The 18,590-nt window shown below is 36.4% G+C and overlaps 1 protein-coding gene and 1 long non-coding RNA gene across 2 annotated transcripts; one reads left to right on the top strand and one right to left on the bottom strand.

Moving 5' to 3' along the window:
• Positions 1 to 812: 812 nt before the first annotated feature.
• LOC142174839 (uncharacterized) lies at positions 813 to 2,173 on the top strand. The gene is made up of 2 exons (XR_012703918.1): positions 813 to 1,139; positions 1,830 to 2,173. It is a non-coding gene; the product is annotated as an uncharacterized LOC142174839 (long non-coding RNA).
• Positions 2,174 to 14,540: 12,367 nt separating this feature from the next.
• Positions 14,541 to 17,468, bottom strand: LOC107813945 (uncharacterized). Its single transcript, XM_016639268.2, has 5 exons — positions 16,661 to 17,468; positions 16,131 to 16,367; positions 15,821 to 16,011; positions 15,091 to 15,623; positions 14,541 to 14,892 (listed from the first exon to the last, which is right to left on the bottom strand). The coding sequence occupies exons 1-5, from the start codon at positions 17,466 to 17,468 to the stop codon at positions 14,541 to 14,543; spliced, it is 2,121 nt and encodes a 706-aa protein (XP_016494754.2).
• Positions 17,469 to 18,590: the final 1,122 nt, after the last annotated feature.

The raw sequence follows: 18,590 nt of genomic DNA, 5'->3' as shown, positions 1-18,590 counted from the left end.
AATATTAAGATGTGTATTAAGATCTGAATACTAAATAATTAAGAATGTTTATTTTTAACATCCGAATGCACTACTAGAAATCATGTAATAAACGACCATAAAAACCGACCAACGTTTGTCGGTTTTGGCAAATTACCGACCAAAACACGTCCAAGCACGCTTGGTCACGATTTTGGTGGTCGTTTTAGTATACAGACCAAGGTTGGTCGCTAATGTTACACCCCATATTTTCGTACGTAAAAATATGACATAAGCAAATTAGTGAATGCTCGGAAATTTACATCCCGTTTTTCGTACGTTAAAGTTTCGTCGTAAGTTAATCAATGTAAGTTCGGGAATGAGATTAGAAGCATTATGCTATTTCAAACAAGTGATGACTGAATTCGTGAAGTTGAGAGGATAAGCAAGTCGAAGAAAATGAATTTCGTCGAGGTTTGACATTTTGGGATAAAATACGGCCCGAGCTAAAATATCCGGTATTTATGGACTAGTACCATACAAGGTACCCCATGGCCATGATAGTAAGGTGTATAAAGTGTATTAAAAGTGAATAGTATTTTAAGTAATTTAAAATAATTCTTAATTATGTGGGTAATCAATTAATTATTAGTTTAATGGGAGATTAACCATGTAATTAAGGATTTGTGGATAATTGTAGGTAGGGACAAAGCCCCACACGTGGCAGCAAGTGGAGGAAGATTTGATAAGTGACTCTTAACTTTACACAGTTAAAAGGACACATGGATAATGTCCTAAGTCATTCCTTGCAACACGTAGAAAGGGATGTTGTATTTGTCATCCCTACACTTATCTTCAATTAATATAAAGATTCATTTGGTAAAGGAGTTGTATAAGAAGGAAAATGAATAGGGATAAACCTAGGCACAACATATAGTTCTGTTGGGGTGGTTAAATGATAAGAGTTTAAAAATCATACCAAATGACCAAGGCAACAGAACAACACCTATCTAATGTTGCTTTTACTGATACTGAGCGTTTAATTAGTGATGCAGCCAAGAATCAAGTAGTTATGAATCCATACGACACAGTTGTTGATGCTAAACGTTTAATTGGTCGTAGATTTACTGACCCTTCTGTTCAAAGTGACATGAAATTGTGGCCTTTCAAAGCTTTATCAGGTATGTTAAGGCTATCTCTTCTTTCTTTTTGGCATGATCCAAATAATACAAATAAAACGAGCAAAATACGCAACTTTTATAAGTTACTCTATTCATAGAAATACTAGGGGTATCTATATTTTTTATTCCCCATGTGAATTATTATTATATCTTCTTTTCATGGGATTCAAAAAAATACGTATTTGATACAGTTTAGCTGAAAGGTATATTGATTTTTATGGCATTCCGAAAAAATCTTAGTAACGTATTTCTTATGCATTTCATGCATTTATACATGTACATTGACCCATGACCAGATGGCGTTATATAAGCGTATATATATGTATATATATGTATATGAGATATGGGAAAGATTATGACGTTATATACGCACCACCACCTAATCAGATGGTATACGTTGATGATTTTGCCAAGAGTGGCCGAGATGATATGATGGATGCCCTCAGAGGCCTGATGATGTTATGAAACATGTACCTATGCACGACATGATATCCATACACATATGCATGACATTATAAGTATTTCATGATTTACAAAGTTATCCAGACTTACAGGTTGAGTCATTTACTCTATGTTTCTTCCATGTATGTTATGTACTTATTTATGTGCCTTATATACCCGGTATATTATTCATACTGACGTCCCTTTTTCCTTGGGGACGCTGCGTTTCATGCATGCATGTCCCGATAGACAAGTCGAGAGCCCTCCAAGTAGGCTATCAGCTCAGCGGAAGATGTTGGTGCGCTCCATTTGCTTCGGAGTTACTTGATTGGTTAGTATGATTTAGACAGGTATTGTTTGGTATGGTCGGACTCTGTTCCGACCGTTATAAAAATTATGTATTCTTAGAGGCTTGTTGATAGATGTCGTGCACGTAAAAGATTGTATGGCCTTGTCGGCCCATGTTCAGTACACGAGTGGCTATTTTAGTCTTAAAGGCCCGTACTTCACATGTATAAGTTTGTATTCCCTCATGCTTTGCTCCGGTTCATTTACCTATGATAAAATGATATGAAAGATACGTTACGTTGGTACTCGATTAAGTAAGGTACCGGGTTCCAGTCGCGGCTCATCGGTTTGGGTCGTGACAGCTAATTACCGATCAAGGTTGGTCGCAAAGGTAAAAGGACCAACTGTACAATTTAAAGCACATACCGACCAACTTTGATCGGTAAAATATTTTAATAATTTAATTTTACCGATCAAAGTTGGTCGATGTATTTAAATTACGTTATTTTATTAATTATTAAAATTTAAAAATTAGCGACCAAAGTTGCTCGGTAAAGTAATATATAAAATATATATTTTTTAAAAAAAAAATAAAATTTAACCATACCGACCAAAGTTGGTCGGTAAAGTTGAAATCTGGGTAATCCTTGTTCATTAACCGACCAACTTTGGTCGGTAATTTTTAATTTTTTATTTTAACTTTAGCGACCAACCTTGGTCGCTAATCACCAGAAATTATTTATTTAATTAGAAACCGACCAACTTTGGTCGATTTTTAGGTTTTACTTTTGGCATAAAATACCTATTTTGGCAGCTACACCACCTGCCAACATACCAAAATCCCACAACAACAACATCACAATTCAATAAATACATTAAAACTAACAAATTAAAGTTCAATAGAACTAAAAAATCCAAAACCAAGTTAAAACTTATTACAACTAGTTCAAAACCGTTTCTATTTGTCTAGTTCAAAGTACATAAAAGTCAAGGAGTATTTTGTACAACATCATCATCACCGTCTGATGAACTTTCATCTAAAAGACAGTGTCGAGAAGGGTCTTGTGGAGGATGGGAAGAACGACCAAGGGGAGGACAGGAGGAACGATCACAGGAAAGATGGAAGGAAAGCCCACGTTCAAGTCGAGCCTCTGGAGATGAATCACGAGACCGAGGCAACGGAAAAACTCCAGTAGATAGGAGAGTTCTGATCTGAGCTTGCATACCAAGGAACTGAGCATCTCTAACCCTTTCTCTTTCCTTGGCCGCTTCTAGCTCGGACGTGAGCTTTGTCACAGTCTCCCGCATAACGGAGAGGCTCTCCCCATCAAGTTGCTCACCTTGCGAGGAAGTTCCTATTTCTTGCATTCCACACTTATAGCGATGGAATTTCTTAGTAGGAAGCCTGTCACGACCCGGATTTCCCACCCTCGGGAGTGATGGCGCCTATTCATGAAAGCTAGGCAAGCCAACTAGTAGGGTTCTACCCAGTAACACTCAATCCCAAACAGTTATAAATAGAAACTAAAGTTAAACAGATGATAAATATGGAAGAGTTATAACATGATCAAACAATCCAATACAAGTCTACCCATGGATCTGCTGTCACAACTTCACAAACATCTACGAGTTACTACAAATACTGGTCTGAAAAGAAAGTACAATTGTTCTCGAAAAAGAAAGGAGACAACAGAAAGCTAAAATAAGGAAGGGGGACTTCAGGCTCTGCAGACGCCAGCAGATCTACCTTGGTCTCCCTGGACTAAAGGAAGTTACCTCAGCTACTCAACGGGTCCAGTACCGAGATCTGCATAAAAGAGTACAGAGTGTAGTATCAGTACAACCGACCCCATGTACTGAGTAAGTGTCGAGCCTAACCTCGGCGAAGTAGTAATGAGGCTAGGACATGACAGTCATATATACCTGTGCAGTTAAATCATGTACAAACAGAAACATAGTAACAGAAATCAACAGAATAAGGTGGGGAAGGGACATGCTGCGGGGATTAATAGATTCTAATAATAATCCAATAAAGAAGCATTAATAACGAAGCATAATGAACATCATATCTATATCAATAGGAATAATGAAATAGTAACACGTGCACGACATCACCCTTCGTGCTTTTACTCTCATCCTCACATATGAAACAAACAGAACAGCATGGCATCACCCTTCGTGCATTACCTCACATAATCATGACACATCATCACCCTTCGTGTATTATTCCTCAAAATATCGGCACGGGATCACCCTTCATGCATTAACTCTCAAATCATGGCATGCCATTATCCTTCGTGCATTAACACTCATAATATCGTGCATGGCATCACCCTTCGTGCATTACGCTCATTCACAATATCATGCACGGCATCACCCTTCATGTTCTACACTCTTCCTCACCCAAATAATAGAAACAAGACGTCCCGTCAAGGGAAACAACAATATCAACAATAATATCCCGGCAAGGGAATCAACAATAACTAAATCTTTTTTTCAACAATTACTTTACAAGAATGAAACTCAACTTGTGCCAATTCTCAACAATAGTCAATTACCAAGAACTTTGACAAGCTTTGTTCAACATTAATAATCATCAATTTGAGCATGATCGATACATAATAGAGTCACAAAAATCATGATATAAGACTCATGGGCATGCTTGACACTAATGTATAGATACTCATCACCACATCTATACGTCGTACTCGATGCTAACACATAGAAAATAAGACCACAACTCATATTCCCTCAAGCTAAGGTTAGGCCAAACGCTTACCTCGATTCCACGGACAAGATTAAGCCTCAACTACCGCTTTACCTCTTGGTTCCACTTCCAATTCGATTGTATCTAGTCACAATTTACTTAATGATATCAATAAATGCTAAATAAACCAATTCTAATGCATGAAAATAGGTTTCCCATTGTTTTTCCCAAAAAGTCAAAAATTGACCCCGGGCCCACTTGGTTAAAACTTAAAGTTCAAACCAAAACCCGATCACCCATTCACACACGAACTCAAATATGTAATTAGTTTTGAAATCGGACCTCAAATCGAGATCCAAATCCCCAAAATTTGAAAACCCTAACTTCTACACAAAAACACCCAATTTCCCATGAAAAACCCTAGATTTTGAAGTGAAATCATGTAAAAAGATGCTATAGATTAAAGAAAATAAGTTAGAAGTTGTTTACCTATGATATTGGGAAGAACCTTTTTTTAGAAAATCGATCAAGAGAGCTTAGGGTTTGAAAGAGTTTGAAAATGAGGAAAATCCCGTCTAAGTTGAAATTTACACAGGCGCAGTTATCGAATTTGCGATGACAGGTTCGCAAATGCGAACTCGCAAATGCGGCCTAGGCTTTGCAAATGCGAAGGTAGGCCTGCCATGCTCCCTTCGCAATTGCGAACAATTAGTCGCAATTGTGATGACTGACCTCCCCTGATGACGTCGCAATTGCGAAGGGGAAGATCGCAAATGCGATCAAATGTTGGCCAGACTTCCTCACAATTCCATAGGCCTGATAGGCTCTTGCGACATCTGACCTCGCAATTGCGAGATCAAAGACTACAACACATACTAGACGAAAAATCTGAAACTTCCTAAGTCCAATTCACCCCAGCCTATCCAAAACTCATCTGAGACCTCGGGGCTCCAAACCAAACATGCACACAAGTCCAAAAATATCATACATACTTGCTCGTGCGATCAAATCATCAAAATAACATCAACAACTACGAATTTAACCTCAAAGTCATGAAATCACTTAAGAACATTGCAATTTCCATTTTCTCAACTATAGGTCCGATTTATAACAAACCAATTTCGATTCTTAGCAATTTTCATAGATTCAACTTGATTATTATTTTAAACTTGTACCAGGCTCCGTAACCAAGATACGGGCCCGATACCATCAAGAAAATGCATCATTTCACTTCCAAAAATCTTTATATTTTCCAGCAAACAATTTTTTTTAAAAATTCTTTTCTCGAGCTTGGGACTTTGGAATTCGATTTCGGCATACTCCCAAGTCCCATATTTTACTACGGACCCTACGGGACCATCTGATCACGGGTCCTGGTCCGTTTACCAAGAATGTTGACCAAAGTCAACTTTAACCAATTTTAAAGGCCAAATTTATTATTTTTCTAAAATTTCACGTAAACACGCCCGGACTGTGCACGTAAATCAAGGTAAGACAAAAAAGGTTTCCAAGGCTTCGGGGCGCAGATTTGACTTCTAAAATAAAAGATGACCTTTAGGGTCATCACAAAGGCCATTTTGGACCACCAGCAGACTCCATCCATATTCTTTCAACAACCTCGTTTGAAGGTTGGGTTGGCTCGCCCTATTCAATAGCTGGCTGAGTGCGGATGAATTCCTTCACGTTAGTTTGGTAGCGACCCTATACAAAAATTTGAATTGAATTAGTAGTTCAAAATTTATATAAAAGTAAATTAAAATACTTACAGAAAAGTGAAAGCTTACATATACAGTCGAGGCCCGGTGCTCGACCCACCTTTCTTGATTCGTCTCTTTCTTCTTTTTTACAATATGTGTCTCCTTGAATAGATCATCATGGCATTGGATGCCCCAACTTCTTTTTTTGAAAACAAATTAATTTAGTTAATAAACAAAATAGATATACTTTGAAAATTAAAATAATTTAAGCAATTACGTACCAATCTTCTTTTTATTATCCCTAGGCTAATCGTACTTCCAGTGTACAAAGAGCCTCCCTTCTCAGATGCACGAGCTTTCTTTCCTTTTTCGTTCTTCTCTAAGAACTTTGCAGTAAGCCATTGCCTTTGCAAATCATCCCATAAATTTTGAATTAACCAGTAAGGCTTCTTGTTCTTTTTTCTAGCTTTGGAGAAAGTATGCGACAATCGCTTGCGAGCTTTATGATGAAAATTTGTAGCTACCTCCGCGCTATAGCGGCGTTCCCATACATACTTGCTTTGTATTTCAAAAGTTAAACATTATATGGAAATATCATAAATATGAATTATTAAACTGCTTAAAAGAACATTTATACCTTAAATTGATTGAAACTTTGCTCCTTCAGCGAAAATGGAAAATCAGTCTAAGTCACATAAGGGCCATCATAAAGCTTTCTGATGGCTTTGGTGATTATCCTCGTAGTCTTATTACTTAGGATGAACCTGCAAGTTAACAACAAAAACACATTAATATCTTAGTAAAAACTTTACAAAATAATAAACGCAAAAATAACAAATAACTCTTACACATCACCCTCAGGGACTGTGATGATCCTGCCATATTGATCATAATACAACTCCTCGTCATCATCAGCATCATCATCTGAAGCATGTATATCAGAGGCATGTGTGGACGGTGTAGGAGGGTCAGAGCTACTACCTCGCAGGTGAAAGCCTGAAATAGATGGAGTCGCTGATGAAGATGGTTGTGACCGCAAGTGATTGTGATACTGATGTCTGTGACCCGAGTGGCTGTGACACGGATGAATGTGATCCATGTGGATATGACATGGATGGATGCGATCCATGTAATGCAGATGGTTGCGATCCACGTGGTCGTGAGGCAGCTGGACTGTATGTCAGACGTATAGTCCTATGGCCCTGTGATGAAAGACCTGGTGTCTGCATGAAGGTGTAGGGCTCGTGATGTTGTGGCAGCTCAGTATAGCTGTGGGGTGGAGGATAAGACATAGGCATCTCTGAAGAGGGTGGAAAAGATAGAGTATTATTTTCTACGCTCCTCTTTCCTTTCCTAACCTTTTCTCGACCCCGAGAACCAGTAGGGTCATTGTTACCTTGACCCTTGACTGTCATCTACATAATATAATATATATTTAGATTGAAACATATAAGAAACTAGCTATAAAACGAGAGTTATTTAAAAACTCAACTTTTTAAAGCTCATCGACGTATTGTTCCTCGTCTGAGAATTCTTCGTCCTCACTTGTTTGAGCTTCATCAGTTGATTATTCGTCCTCATTTTCTATAATTGTTACTTGATTTATATCAACTTCTTCCAATATGTGTCAGGATGTTCCAAATTATTTTCTAGCTGATCATCCACTATTTGGTGAACACTGGAGATATCGTTTTGATATGCAACATCTAACACATTCTCGACTTCCACCCTACCTACAGGCTTAGTTTCTATTACAACCCACCAATCGAACTTATTTCGCCGCAATGGATAAGGAGTATAATACACTTGCCTAACATTATGTGCAATTATGAAAGGATCATAGCGACCATACTCCCTCGTATGATTAACCTCAATTATGTTGTATTGGTTGTGTACTCTTCCTCTAATTGGATTTGGGTCAAACCACTTGCATCTAAAGAGTATCAATTTCTTATATGGCCAACCTGTATATTCTAGTTCTATTATTTTTTTGAGCACACCATAATAATCAATATCTCCAACTTGGTTGTCATCACCACCTTGAATCCACACCCCGTTGTTGTTTCTATATTTATTTTTAGAGCAATCCTCTGTATGGAACTTATAACCATTCACTACGTACTTAGACATTGTTGTGACCTCAAGCCCAGGTCCCCAAGATATATGTTTCAAAAATTGGTTTACACCATTATTTGGATTATTTAGCTAGATAGTATTTAAAAAATGCATAAGTTAGCATAACCTATAAACATTATTTACCTACATAGTGTTAGAACATTATCAAGATAAACATATAAATTGTTTGAACCACGTATCAAATCTCGTATATACAGTATCATGGCCAAATTGACCCACGAAGTGACTGTGACACATAAAATATTTTTAGTAGTTGTATCGATATGTAATCCTAGTGAATTTTATATTTTGATAACTAATAAATCAATACTTACTTGAGAAATGGTACAACTTCGGAACAGTTTAGCAACACACGAAGTGTAGCGGACTTGTACTCCATATTACTCAAACTTCTCTTTCTAACATCCTTAGAACATCGGCCTAGTTGATTGAATATGGACATTGCCAGATATAACGGATCATTCACACATTCGGTCATGTGCCTATTGGGCCTATTCCTAGAACATGGCACGTTACTCTCAAAATAATAAGAATAAAAATGAGGAGTTTCCTTTGCAAGATAAGCTTCGCATATAGATCCTTCAACCATATTCCTCTGCTTAACATATTATTTGCATTTTTCAATTGTCCTACATAATGTTATGTTAGCCAAGAACATTCAAATATAATAAAAAATTACATCAAACTTATAATATTACCTCTCAAAGGGATACGTCCATCTGCATTGAACATGCCCTCCAAGTCGTACCTCGTGTACAAGTTGGATTGAAAGGTGTTCCATCACATAAAAACCACATGGAAATATCTTTTCCATCTTACTAGAAGTTACACGAATGTTCGGAACCCTCCAGAGTAGGTTTTCTTCCCTTAATGTGGTAGAACACAAGTCTTTGAAAAAAAAACTAATCTCTGTGATGGGTTTCCATATTCTTTCAGGCAAACCACAAAATGCAATAGGCACTAAGGTCTCCATGAAAACATGACAGCCATGACTTTTCAAATGGCTCAACTCCCTCCCTCCATATCTACTTTTTTCTAAGATTCGACGCATAACCCTCAAGCATCTTCAATTTTGTAACCCAATCACAAATTTAGTCTTTCCTCCAAAGTGAATGTGTAACTTGCTTTGGGCTTGAACACCTTACCATTTTTTGATGTCTGCAAGTATAATTCAGGCCGCTTGCAATATTCTTGTAAGTCCATCTTAGCCTTCAGGTTATCCTTTGTCTTACCTTTAACATCCATCACTGTGTTGAAAAAATCACCAAAAAATAAACTCTTCTCAATATGCATGACATCAAGGTTGTGACGGAAAAGATTATCCTTCCAATAAGGAAACTCCCAAAATATACTCTGTTTTGTCCAATTATGAGTAACAATGTATCCGGGGAATCTATAAGGTGGAGCTTCAGTAACTTTACTGAAGTTCCGGATCCTCTCCCAAATTTCCTCACCTGAAAGCATCGGAGGTGGAGAATCATATTCTATTTTGTTCTTTTTGAATGCATTTTTCATCCTTCTAAACTCATGATCATGAGGCAAGAATTGACGATGACAATCAAACCATGATTGTTTTCGATCATATTTCAAAGTGAACGATTTACTATTTTCCATACAGTAAGGACAAGCTAGCTTCCCAGCAGTCATCCACCCCGACAACATTCCATATATATGAAAATCATTAATAGTCCACATTAAATTAGCATGCAAATTGAAATTCTGCATGGTTGATATGTCATATGTTTCAACACCACCATACCACAATTGTTTTAGCTCATTAATCAAAGATTGCAAATATACATCAATCAAATTTTTCGAATTACGTGGACCGAGGATAATATAATTTAAGAATATATATGGACTAGTCATGCACAACTCGGGTGGTAGATTATAAGGTGTAAGAAAGACAGGCCAACATAAATATGGTGTCGCAGATACAGAAAAAGGCGTGAATCCATCCGCACACAAACCTAACCGAATGTTCCTTGGTTCACTATCAAAATCTGGATATGTCCTATCAAAGTGCTTCCAAGCTTCTTCATCTGAAGGATGACACATAACACCAGGTGGTCTTCTATTTTCAAAGTGTCATCTTATATGTGGAGTAGAACTCGTCGACATATATAACCTCTTTAACCTAGGTATAAGAGGTAAATAATGCACCGCCTTGATAGCGACCATATTCCCGCTAGAAAGCCTCTTGAAACGAGGCTTTTCGCAAAATTTACAACTGTCTAAAGTTGCATCATCTTTATAATATAACATGCAACCATCTTCACAACAATCAATTCTCATTGATGAAAGTCCTAACTTAGAAACCAATCTATTTGCTTTATAGAAATCACGAGGTAACTTGATATTAGGGTCAACTAATTCACTCATAAGTTCAATGAAAGAGTCCATGGCTACTTGAGAAATATTACAATCTGATTTTATACTTAGTAATCTAACTGCAATAGACAACTCAGAGTGCGAACTTCCTTTACGTAGTGGACGAATAGCTTCCTCTAACTGGTCGTAAAAACGTTTTGTGTCATCATTAGGAGTTTGTTCAATATTTTCATTGGGCTCACCCCCGAAATGCATCCCAAAAGCATCTGTAACCATATCATGAATTCTAGAATCACGATTTGTATTCTCCACTGACCTACTACTTTCACCAACAACCATGTTATGAAATATTGCATGGCTACCATCGATCTCTCCATGATTAGTCCACACAAAGTAATTCTCTATAAACCCCTTCCTATAAAGATGAAGCTTAAATTCCTCCGGTTTTTTAAACTTCATACAGTCGCACCTAACACATGAGCACCTAATTACTCCTTCACTTTGGTATGGTAGAAGTGATATTGCATGTCTAATAAAATCATGAACCCCTTCTATAAAATCCTCCCGCAATCCCCGCCTATTAGGATAATTCCTATTGTACATCCAAGTACGATGTTCCATCTATACAAATAAAATAAGAACAAATTAATTTAGTTAATTCATATCATAATCTTTTTTTAGTTAATTCATGTCCTAAAAGTTCCAATTCATATCCTAAAAATTAAATTCATATCCTAAAATTTCAATTTATAAACTAAAAGTCCAATTCATATCCTAAAAGTTTAATTTATATCCTAAAAGTTCAATTTATATCCTAAAATTTCAATTCATATCCGAAAATTTTAATTTATAAACTAAAAGTTCAATTCATATCCAAAAATTTCAATTCATATCCAAAAGGTCCAATTCATAAACTAAAAGTTTAACTACAAATCCTAAAAGTTCAATTCATATCTTAAAATTTCAATTTATAAACTACAAAATTCAATTCATATCCAAAAGGTCCAATTCATAAACTAAATGTTCAACTACAAATCCTAAAAGTTCAATTCATATCCTAAAATTTCAATTTATAAACTAAAAGTCCAATTCATATCCTAAAAGTTCAATTCATATCCAAAAGGTCCAATTCATAAACTAAAAGTTCAACTACAAATCCTAAACCTAAGATTCTAACTAAACTATTCAAGACTATACAAAGTATAATTCCAATCTTACTAAACTACTCAAGACTAATTAAACTAATTAGTTAATAAAATTAATAAACAAAACTAATTAAAACAAGACCTAAACCCTATTCCTCAATAAAATACAATGTTCAAAGAATTGAAACACTAATTGAAACAATAAAATACAATGTTCAAATAATTGAAACAAAAACTAGAAATAACAATGAAATGGGTTGTAATTCAAACCTAAAATTTTTAGGTGGAGAAGGAGAGGGGAGGCAGTCCTAAAAGCAGTGGCAGCGACAGCTCCGGCGACGGTGACGGCAACGGCTACGGGCGGTGGCTACACGGGGTGGGGAATGGGATTTGTGTGAGGTAAATAGAGAAGGGGAGGGAAAGGTATTGAGGGAGGAGTTAGGAAAATTTTGGGGAAGAAAATAAGAGAAATGGGGGGAAACCCGTATATCATTCTGAATTTCAGAATTACCGACCAACGTTGGTCGGTAATTTGGTCGGTACATTAAGTGTTGACCGTTTGACCAAATACCGACCAACTTTGGTCGATTTTTTTTAAAAAAAAAAAACTTAATTAATTTTTTATTTTATTTTCAACATATTATAAGCTATAACAAATTATTATAAACTATAAAAAATTATTATTATTTGGTAAATAAGAATTTTATTACCAAGTAACAATATTTACAACTCATCTAACTATTACAAAATTTGTCTAGCATATTACCAACTGGACATGAAGCCCCAGTAAGATGATATCTAGCCTTCACTTCTCCTAACCTCCATCAACTTCCATTGTTATTCTGTTCTAGCTAATTTCCGGATACCAGTTCAAAGTAGTTATCACCCTATCGATAAGGGAATCTTGCTGCCCTTATGTGCACTTCCTAGATAATAAGCTTTATTAACGAAGTGGTTGTCCCTTTCTTCTTCTGAAAAATCACAAAATTCCTCTCCTGCCAGCAGTGATACACTGCAGCTGCTAGTGTCATTCTGCATATAGCTGCTCTTGCACTCTTACCTTTAGTCATCTTCACCATCCATGTAATCTCGTCTTGCCAATTGTTGTGTGATCTTTGAATCCCTTTCCATCTCAGCAAACTATTCCATATCTTCCCTGTAATCTCACACTTGAAAAATATATGTTGCATTATCTCATTTTCCTTATTACACAGAGAGCATGTTTGATCTATATCTAAACCTCATCGTACCAGCCTGTCTTTGGTAGCTAACCTCTGCTATATTGCTAGCCTCAATATGAATATCCATTTTGGCTGCCCTTGGTTATTGCACACTAGCTTCCTCCATTTTACTTTTTGAAATACACCTTGTAGTGATCTGTAAAGTCCCCTGATTGAGCATTTCTCCATTAGTTGGACATCATTTTCAATCATACCAGCCTTAGTGAAATACTCCTTAGCCTGAAATATCTTCTAAATTGTCCAGGAAGCATTCTTTGGTTCTATATTCCACATTGCTTGGCCTTTGACATAGTAAGTATGTACCCAATGCACCCATAGCTTCTCCTTTATAGTACATATATTCCATAGCAACTTACAAATAGCAGCTTCATTCCATAAAGTCACATCTATGAAATTCAATCCCCCTACAACCTTAGGTGAGCAAAGTCTTTCCCAAGCTATCAAGGCCTTCTTTGTTGGTTCAGCATCTCCTGTTCACAGAAACCTTCTACAGATGGTCTCTATGAATTGTATAACCTTCTTAGGTAGTATAAAGATCTGTGCCCAGAATGTTTGGATGGCAAACAACACACTCTTTACTAGAACTGCTCTACCTGCATATGATAAGTACTTTGTTGTCCAGTTCTGAATTCTGTGCAACATTTTCTCAATTAGTGGCTCACATTGTATAGCAGATAGTCTCTTATTACTCAATGGAACCCCTAAATATCTGAAAGGCAATTCTTCTTTTTTATAACCAAGAGTCTCCATAATTTGTTGCTGAGTCAACTGATTCACCCCTCCAAAATAGATGCAACTCTTGTTTGGATTAGCAACCAGTCCTGATGCTGCAGAGAATTTCTAAAAATGCTGGTGCAGTATCTGCACAGATTGCACATCACATCTACAAAATAATAGTAAATCATCTGCAAACCCCAGTTGCACTAGGTTAAACCTGGCACATCTGGGATGATATTTAAACTTCTTGTCATCCTTTAGAGTCTTCAATGACCTGCTCAGGTATTCCATAGCCAAAACAAATAAGAAGGGTGAGAGTGGATCCCCCTACCTGAGTCCCTTTTTTGCCTCAAAAAGATCTGTTGGTCTGCCATTTATTAGAACTGAGTAGGTTATTATACTGATGCAAGCCATTAACCATCTCACAAAGAATTTTGGAAAATTCAGTGACTTTAACACTTGTTCTATGTACCTCCACTCCACAGATCATATGTTTTTTGCATGTCAATCTTAAGCATACATCTAGGGGAGATACTCTTCCTTCCATAACCTTTTACTAGCTCATGACTCATCAGAATGTTATCTGTGATCAGCCTTCCTGGTACAAAATCAGCTTGATAATTATCCACCAGTCTATCCATTACCCCTTGCATTCTTGTGGTTATCACTTTAGAGATGAGCTTGTTTAAAATTGTATTTCATGAACTAGGTCTGAAGTCTCTTATGTTTGTTAGATTCTGGATCTTTGGAATCAGTATGATTGTTGTGCAATTAATGGCTTTACACATATTAGCACTCTCAAAGAAATCTTGAACTACTGCAGTTATTTCCTCTCCTACAATGTGCCATATCTTTTTAAAGAAGTAGGAGTTATATTCATCACACCCTGGTGCCTTGTTGTCATCAATGCCCAATAAAGCTTGCTTCACTTCTTCCCTGCCAACTGGTCTGATTAACTGTAGTTGTTGACTCATGTTTAGCATATTGCCATTCTTCTTTATGTCATAGTTGATCATTGGTAGCATTGTAGCTGAACTACCAAGTAATCCCCTATAAAAATTTAGAATTTATGCCTTCACCTCTTCAGGACTTTGCATTATATCCCCATTACTGTCAGTTAACCTGCTAATATTGTTCCTTGCTTGTCTATTCTTCATACAAGCATGATAATAAGTTGTATTAGAATCTCCCAAATTAAGCCACTATATTATGGACTTCTGTTTCATAATACTCTCCTCCACCATTAACCATTTCTCCAGCTCCAATTTACTAGTTCTTTCCAATTCAATCTGCATTTCTCTTTGGCCAGGACATCTCATTTGGTTCTGTATACTTTCTAATCTTTCTCTAGCATCCTGTATTTTACTATCAATGCCACTGAACTCCTCTTTATTCATCTGCTTCAGTAACCCTTTTAACTTCTTAAGTTTGTTCCAAACTATCAACATTGTTTGTCTGTTCTTTCCACTCTCCCAACCCCTCTGCACTATACCTTCAAAGGTCTTCAAGTTTACCAGGCAGTTCAAGAACTTGAAAGGTTTCCCTCCAACTTGGCTACTTGTATCAAACTTCACACGAAGAGGGCAATGATCAGAGAATCCAGGATTCATAGACATCCCCTCCATGTTGGGCCACTTTTGTATCCATTCAGCATTTACCAGAATTCTATCTATTCTATTATGCACATGGTTATTAGTCCATGTGTATTTTCTTCCCACTGTCTTTAACTCATCTGTTTTGGCATCCACTAAGAATTGTTTAAACTCCCTTGTCTCCATCTCCTGTACAGGGTTTGGTTTCCATTGAATCTATCCTCACTAGTTAGAATTGTATTGAAGTCCCATATTATAAGGCAAGGACTCCTTATATTGACCACTGATATTAGCATCTCCTCCCATAGACACTTCATGTCATGTATTGTATGTTTACCATAGACAGCACATAGGTGAAACTGAATATTATGTTGTAGTAATGTTACTTCCCCCAAAATAAATTGTTCATGATGTCTAATAATTGCATAATCCACCAATATAGAATCCCATGCAACCCATATTCTGCCCCCAGGAGCCTCATCATAGTTATTCACCCATTTCCAGTTCTTTAGAGATTTCCTTAACACAGAGTCAGCATTACTTTGCTTCACACTATGCTCAATTATTGCTATCAAAACTACATTATTAATTTTGCAAAAAAAAATTAGTTCTTTTTGTTTGTACACCTTATTCAGACCCCTTACATTCCATGCAATAAAGTTCATCATGATATAATAGGTAAAGTTGGAGGTCCACCCCTGTCTTCCTTGTTATGCATTCCCTTTACACCTTGAGCTTCTGACATTTGAACAATTTTTTGAGCAGTATCAACCAGAGCTTTGAATGCATTGCCAATATCCACTTCCCTCTCCCTTATCACATCTGTGTGCTTCTTAGTTGCAGATCTACCTGTAACTACTTGCCATTGTTCCTCAACCTCTGAGTTACTCTTTTGTATAGCTACTTCTTCCTCCAGTTGTTCAGTAAATCTCCCTGTGCATCAATTTTGTCAACCTTAGGATCAAGCGCTCTAACTTTCCTCCATTCCTGCATTTGCTTCCCTTCCACATTTTTCCTCACTTCATTATGTCTCAGCTTCCTTTGATCCTTGCATGTATGGCCAAGTTGGCAACATTTCTGGCAAGGTTGGTTTCTAGTCATAGTGCACAATTTGTTCCAGCACCTTTCCTTTTGGATCATAGAGTTTTATCTTCTCTGGTAAAAACCTAGTGACATCCATCTCTATTAAATCCTTGCATATGAGATTCTCTCAATAATAGTCGTACAAGCATCAGCATATATTGGTTTCCCCAATCCACTTCCTGTCTTACTTAACGCTTGATTACTCCAAAGGTTAAGTGGAAGATTTGGAAGCTTGATCCACAGGGGAATAGTTCTCAGAACTTCCTCATTAAAATCAAAATTCTCCGACCATTGCCTCATAATAACTAGCCTATTGTTAATTGTATAGGGGCCATTCATTAGCACCCTCTCCTTCTCTTGATTAGTACTAAGCAGGACTATGAAATATCCCTCATTATGAAATAACACCTTTGGTTTCTGCACACTTGCCCATTGATTATTGATAAACCTTTCAATGGCACCTATTGAAGGTGTATTCCCCACCACATACAATATTACTGCTCTATTCCATTTTTCATTTTCCTCAACAATGTCTTCCTCCATCAGTTGTACAACTACTTCACCATCCTTCATTGACGGTGGTATATAGTTGAGATTCATACCTTTTGCAGCTAACTTGTTCTCTTGTAGTAATCCCGCCCATGATTGACCCTTATCAACAGTTGAAATTGAGTTCTTCCCTTGAGCTTCCTTTTGATTATCCATAGAAATAGCCCTCTGTTCCTTGCTTGAGCTTGCATGTACTGTTCCATTGGATTTTACCTCACTCAAGCTGGTTTTCTCATTTGCAACCCTAATTTCGCTATTTCCTTTGCTCATGTTCACCGTCAGTGCCAATTTCCTGCTCGAATTCACTGGAGTTGTCGCTTGATTTCGATACTTGTCCAGATCTGGCCAGTTGTCGTCACTGTCATTTTCTTGTTCTGCCCCCTCCTCCTGGATTTGATCCATAGCTTTGGACTTTCCTTTTCCTTGTTCACTCTATCTAGTCGTCATAACCTTCTGCTCTAGTGCTGGTACTTTGGTAGTATTCCTCCTCGGTCGTCCTCTTCCTCCCATTTCCGGTGAGGCCGCAGGTTAGTCAGTCACCTAACGTGCGCCGAGAGAGAATTTTGTTGTTACTTATTGTTAAAAAAACAAAAAGTTTTTTCCTATAAAAAATTATTATTAACTATATATTTATTTTATTTAACTACAATTATTATAAATAATTATAAACTATAAGCATAATCTTTACAAAAAAATTATATTAACTAGATATTTACTTTTAATAGATTATAATAGCATCTATGTAAGTAATACATTTTTAAGTTATATTTAAGTATATGAGTAATTTCACACACACATATAAACTATATTGTAATTGATGATCAATCTTATACATTACTACGTACGTACAAATAATTAATCAATTGATAAACCAATATAATATTATTCTATTTTAGGTCGAGACGTTTTGTTTTTTATATTAATCGATATAGGTCAAAACGTTTTATTTTTAATATTCATCGTTGCATCTAAATAAGATATAAGTCGATGAATAAATTTATAAGTTTATCAATCCCTAAAAGAACCCCACCCTGTGTTCCTAGCGCTTCATGTTCTTATATATATACGACTATCAAAGTGTATATATATATATATATACACACACACACATACATACACACACACAAAGCCACTTCATTGTAATACTTTAACTATATATATAACTTATTATAGTATATCTTATTCTGTGTGTGTGTGTGTATATATATATATAACATACATACTTCGTTATGCTACTTTAATTACATATATAGCATGTTATAGTATATGTTACTGTATTCATTATTTATATTATAACAGAGTTAATGGATTACATTCATTCATCACTAAAATGCATGACATAGATTAATCGATATAGGTCGAGACGTTTTATTTTTACATTATACCGGATATATTAATCGTTCAAAGGGGCTGTATGTTTTCAGGATGAGCGGTTAGAATTACCATCACATAGGCTACCAGAAATTGGGAAGAAGCCACAATTTGCTCAGCTTTATATATATGATACTGAAAATGAGATAAGTA

The sequence above is a fragment of the Nicotiana tabacum genome, chromosome 3 (assembly GCF_000715075.1).
Source record: "Nicotiana tabacum cultivar K326 chromosome 3, ASM71507v2, whole genome shotgun sequence".
Taxonomy (NCBI): domain Eukaryota; kingdom Viridiplantae; phylum Streptophyta; class Magnoliopsida; order Solanales; family Solanaceae; genus Nicotiana; species Nicotiana tabacum.
The sequence above is the reverse complement of the archived record's forward strand: the minus strand, read 5'-3'. Positions and strand labels throughout refer to the sequence as shown.

Bases quoted from the DNA above. Each gene is read 5' to 3' on its own strand.
- LOC107813945 (XM_016639268.2), bottom strand. From the start codon at position 17,468: ATGGATCAAATCCAGGAGGAGGGGGCAGAACAAGAAAATGACAGTGAC. The intron at 16,368-16,660 runs GTACGACTATTA...ATTGATGCACAG, and splicing joins ACCAATATATGCTGATGCTT to GGAGATTTACTGAACAACTG. The intron at 16,012-16,130 runs GTGGACCTCCAA...TTAATAATGTAG, and splicing joins GCATAACAAGGAAGACAGGG to TTTTGATAGCAATAATTGAG.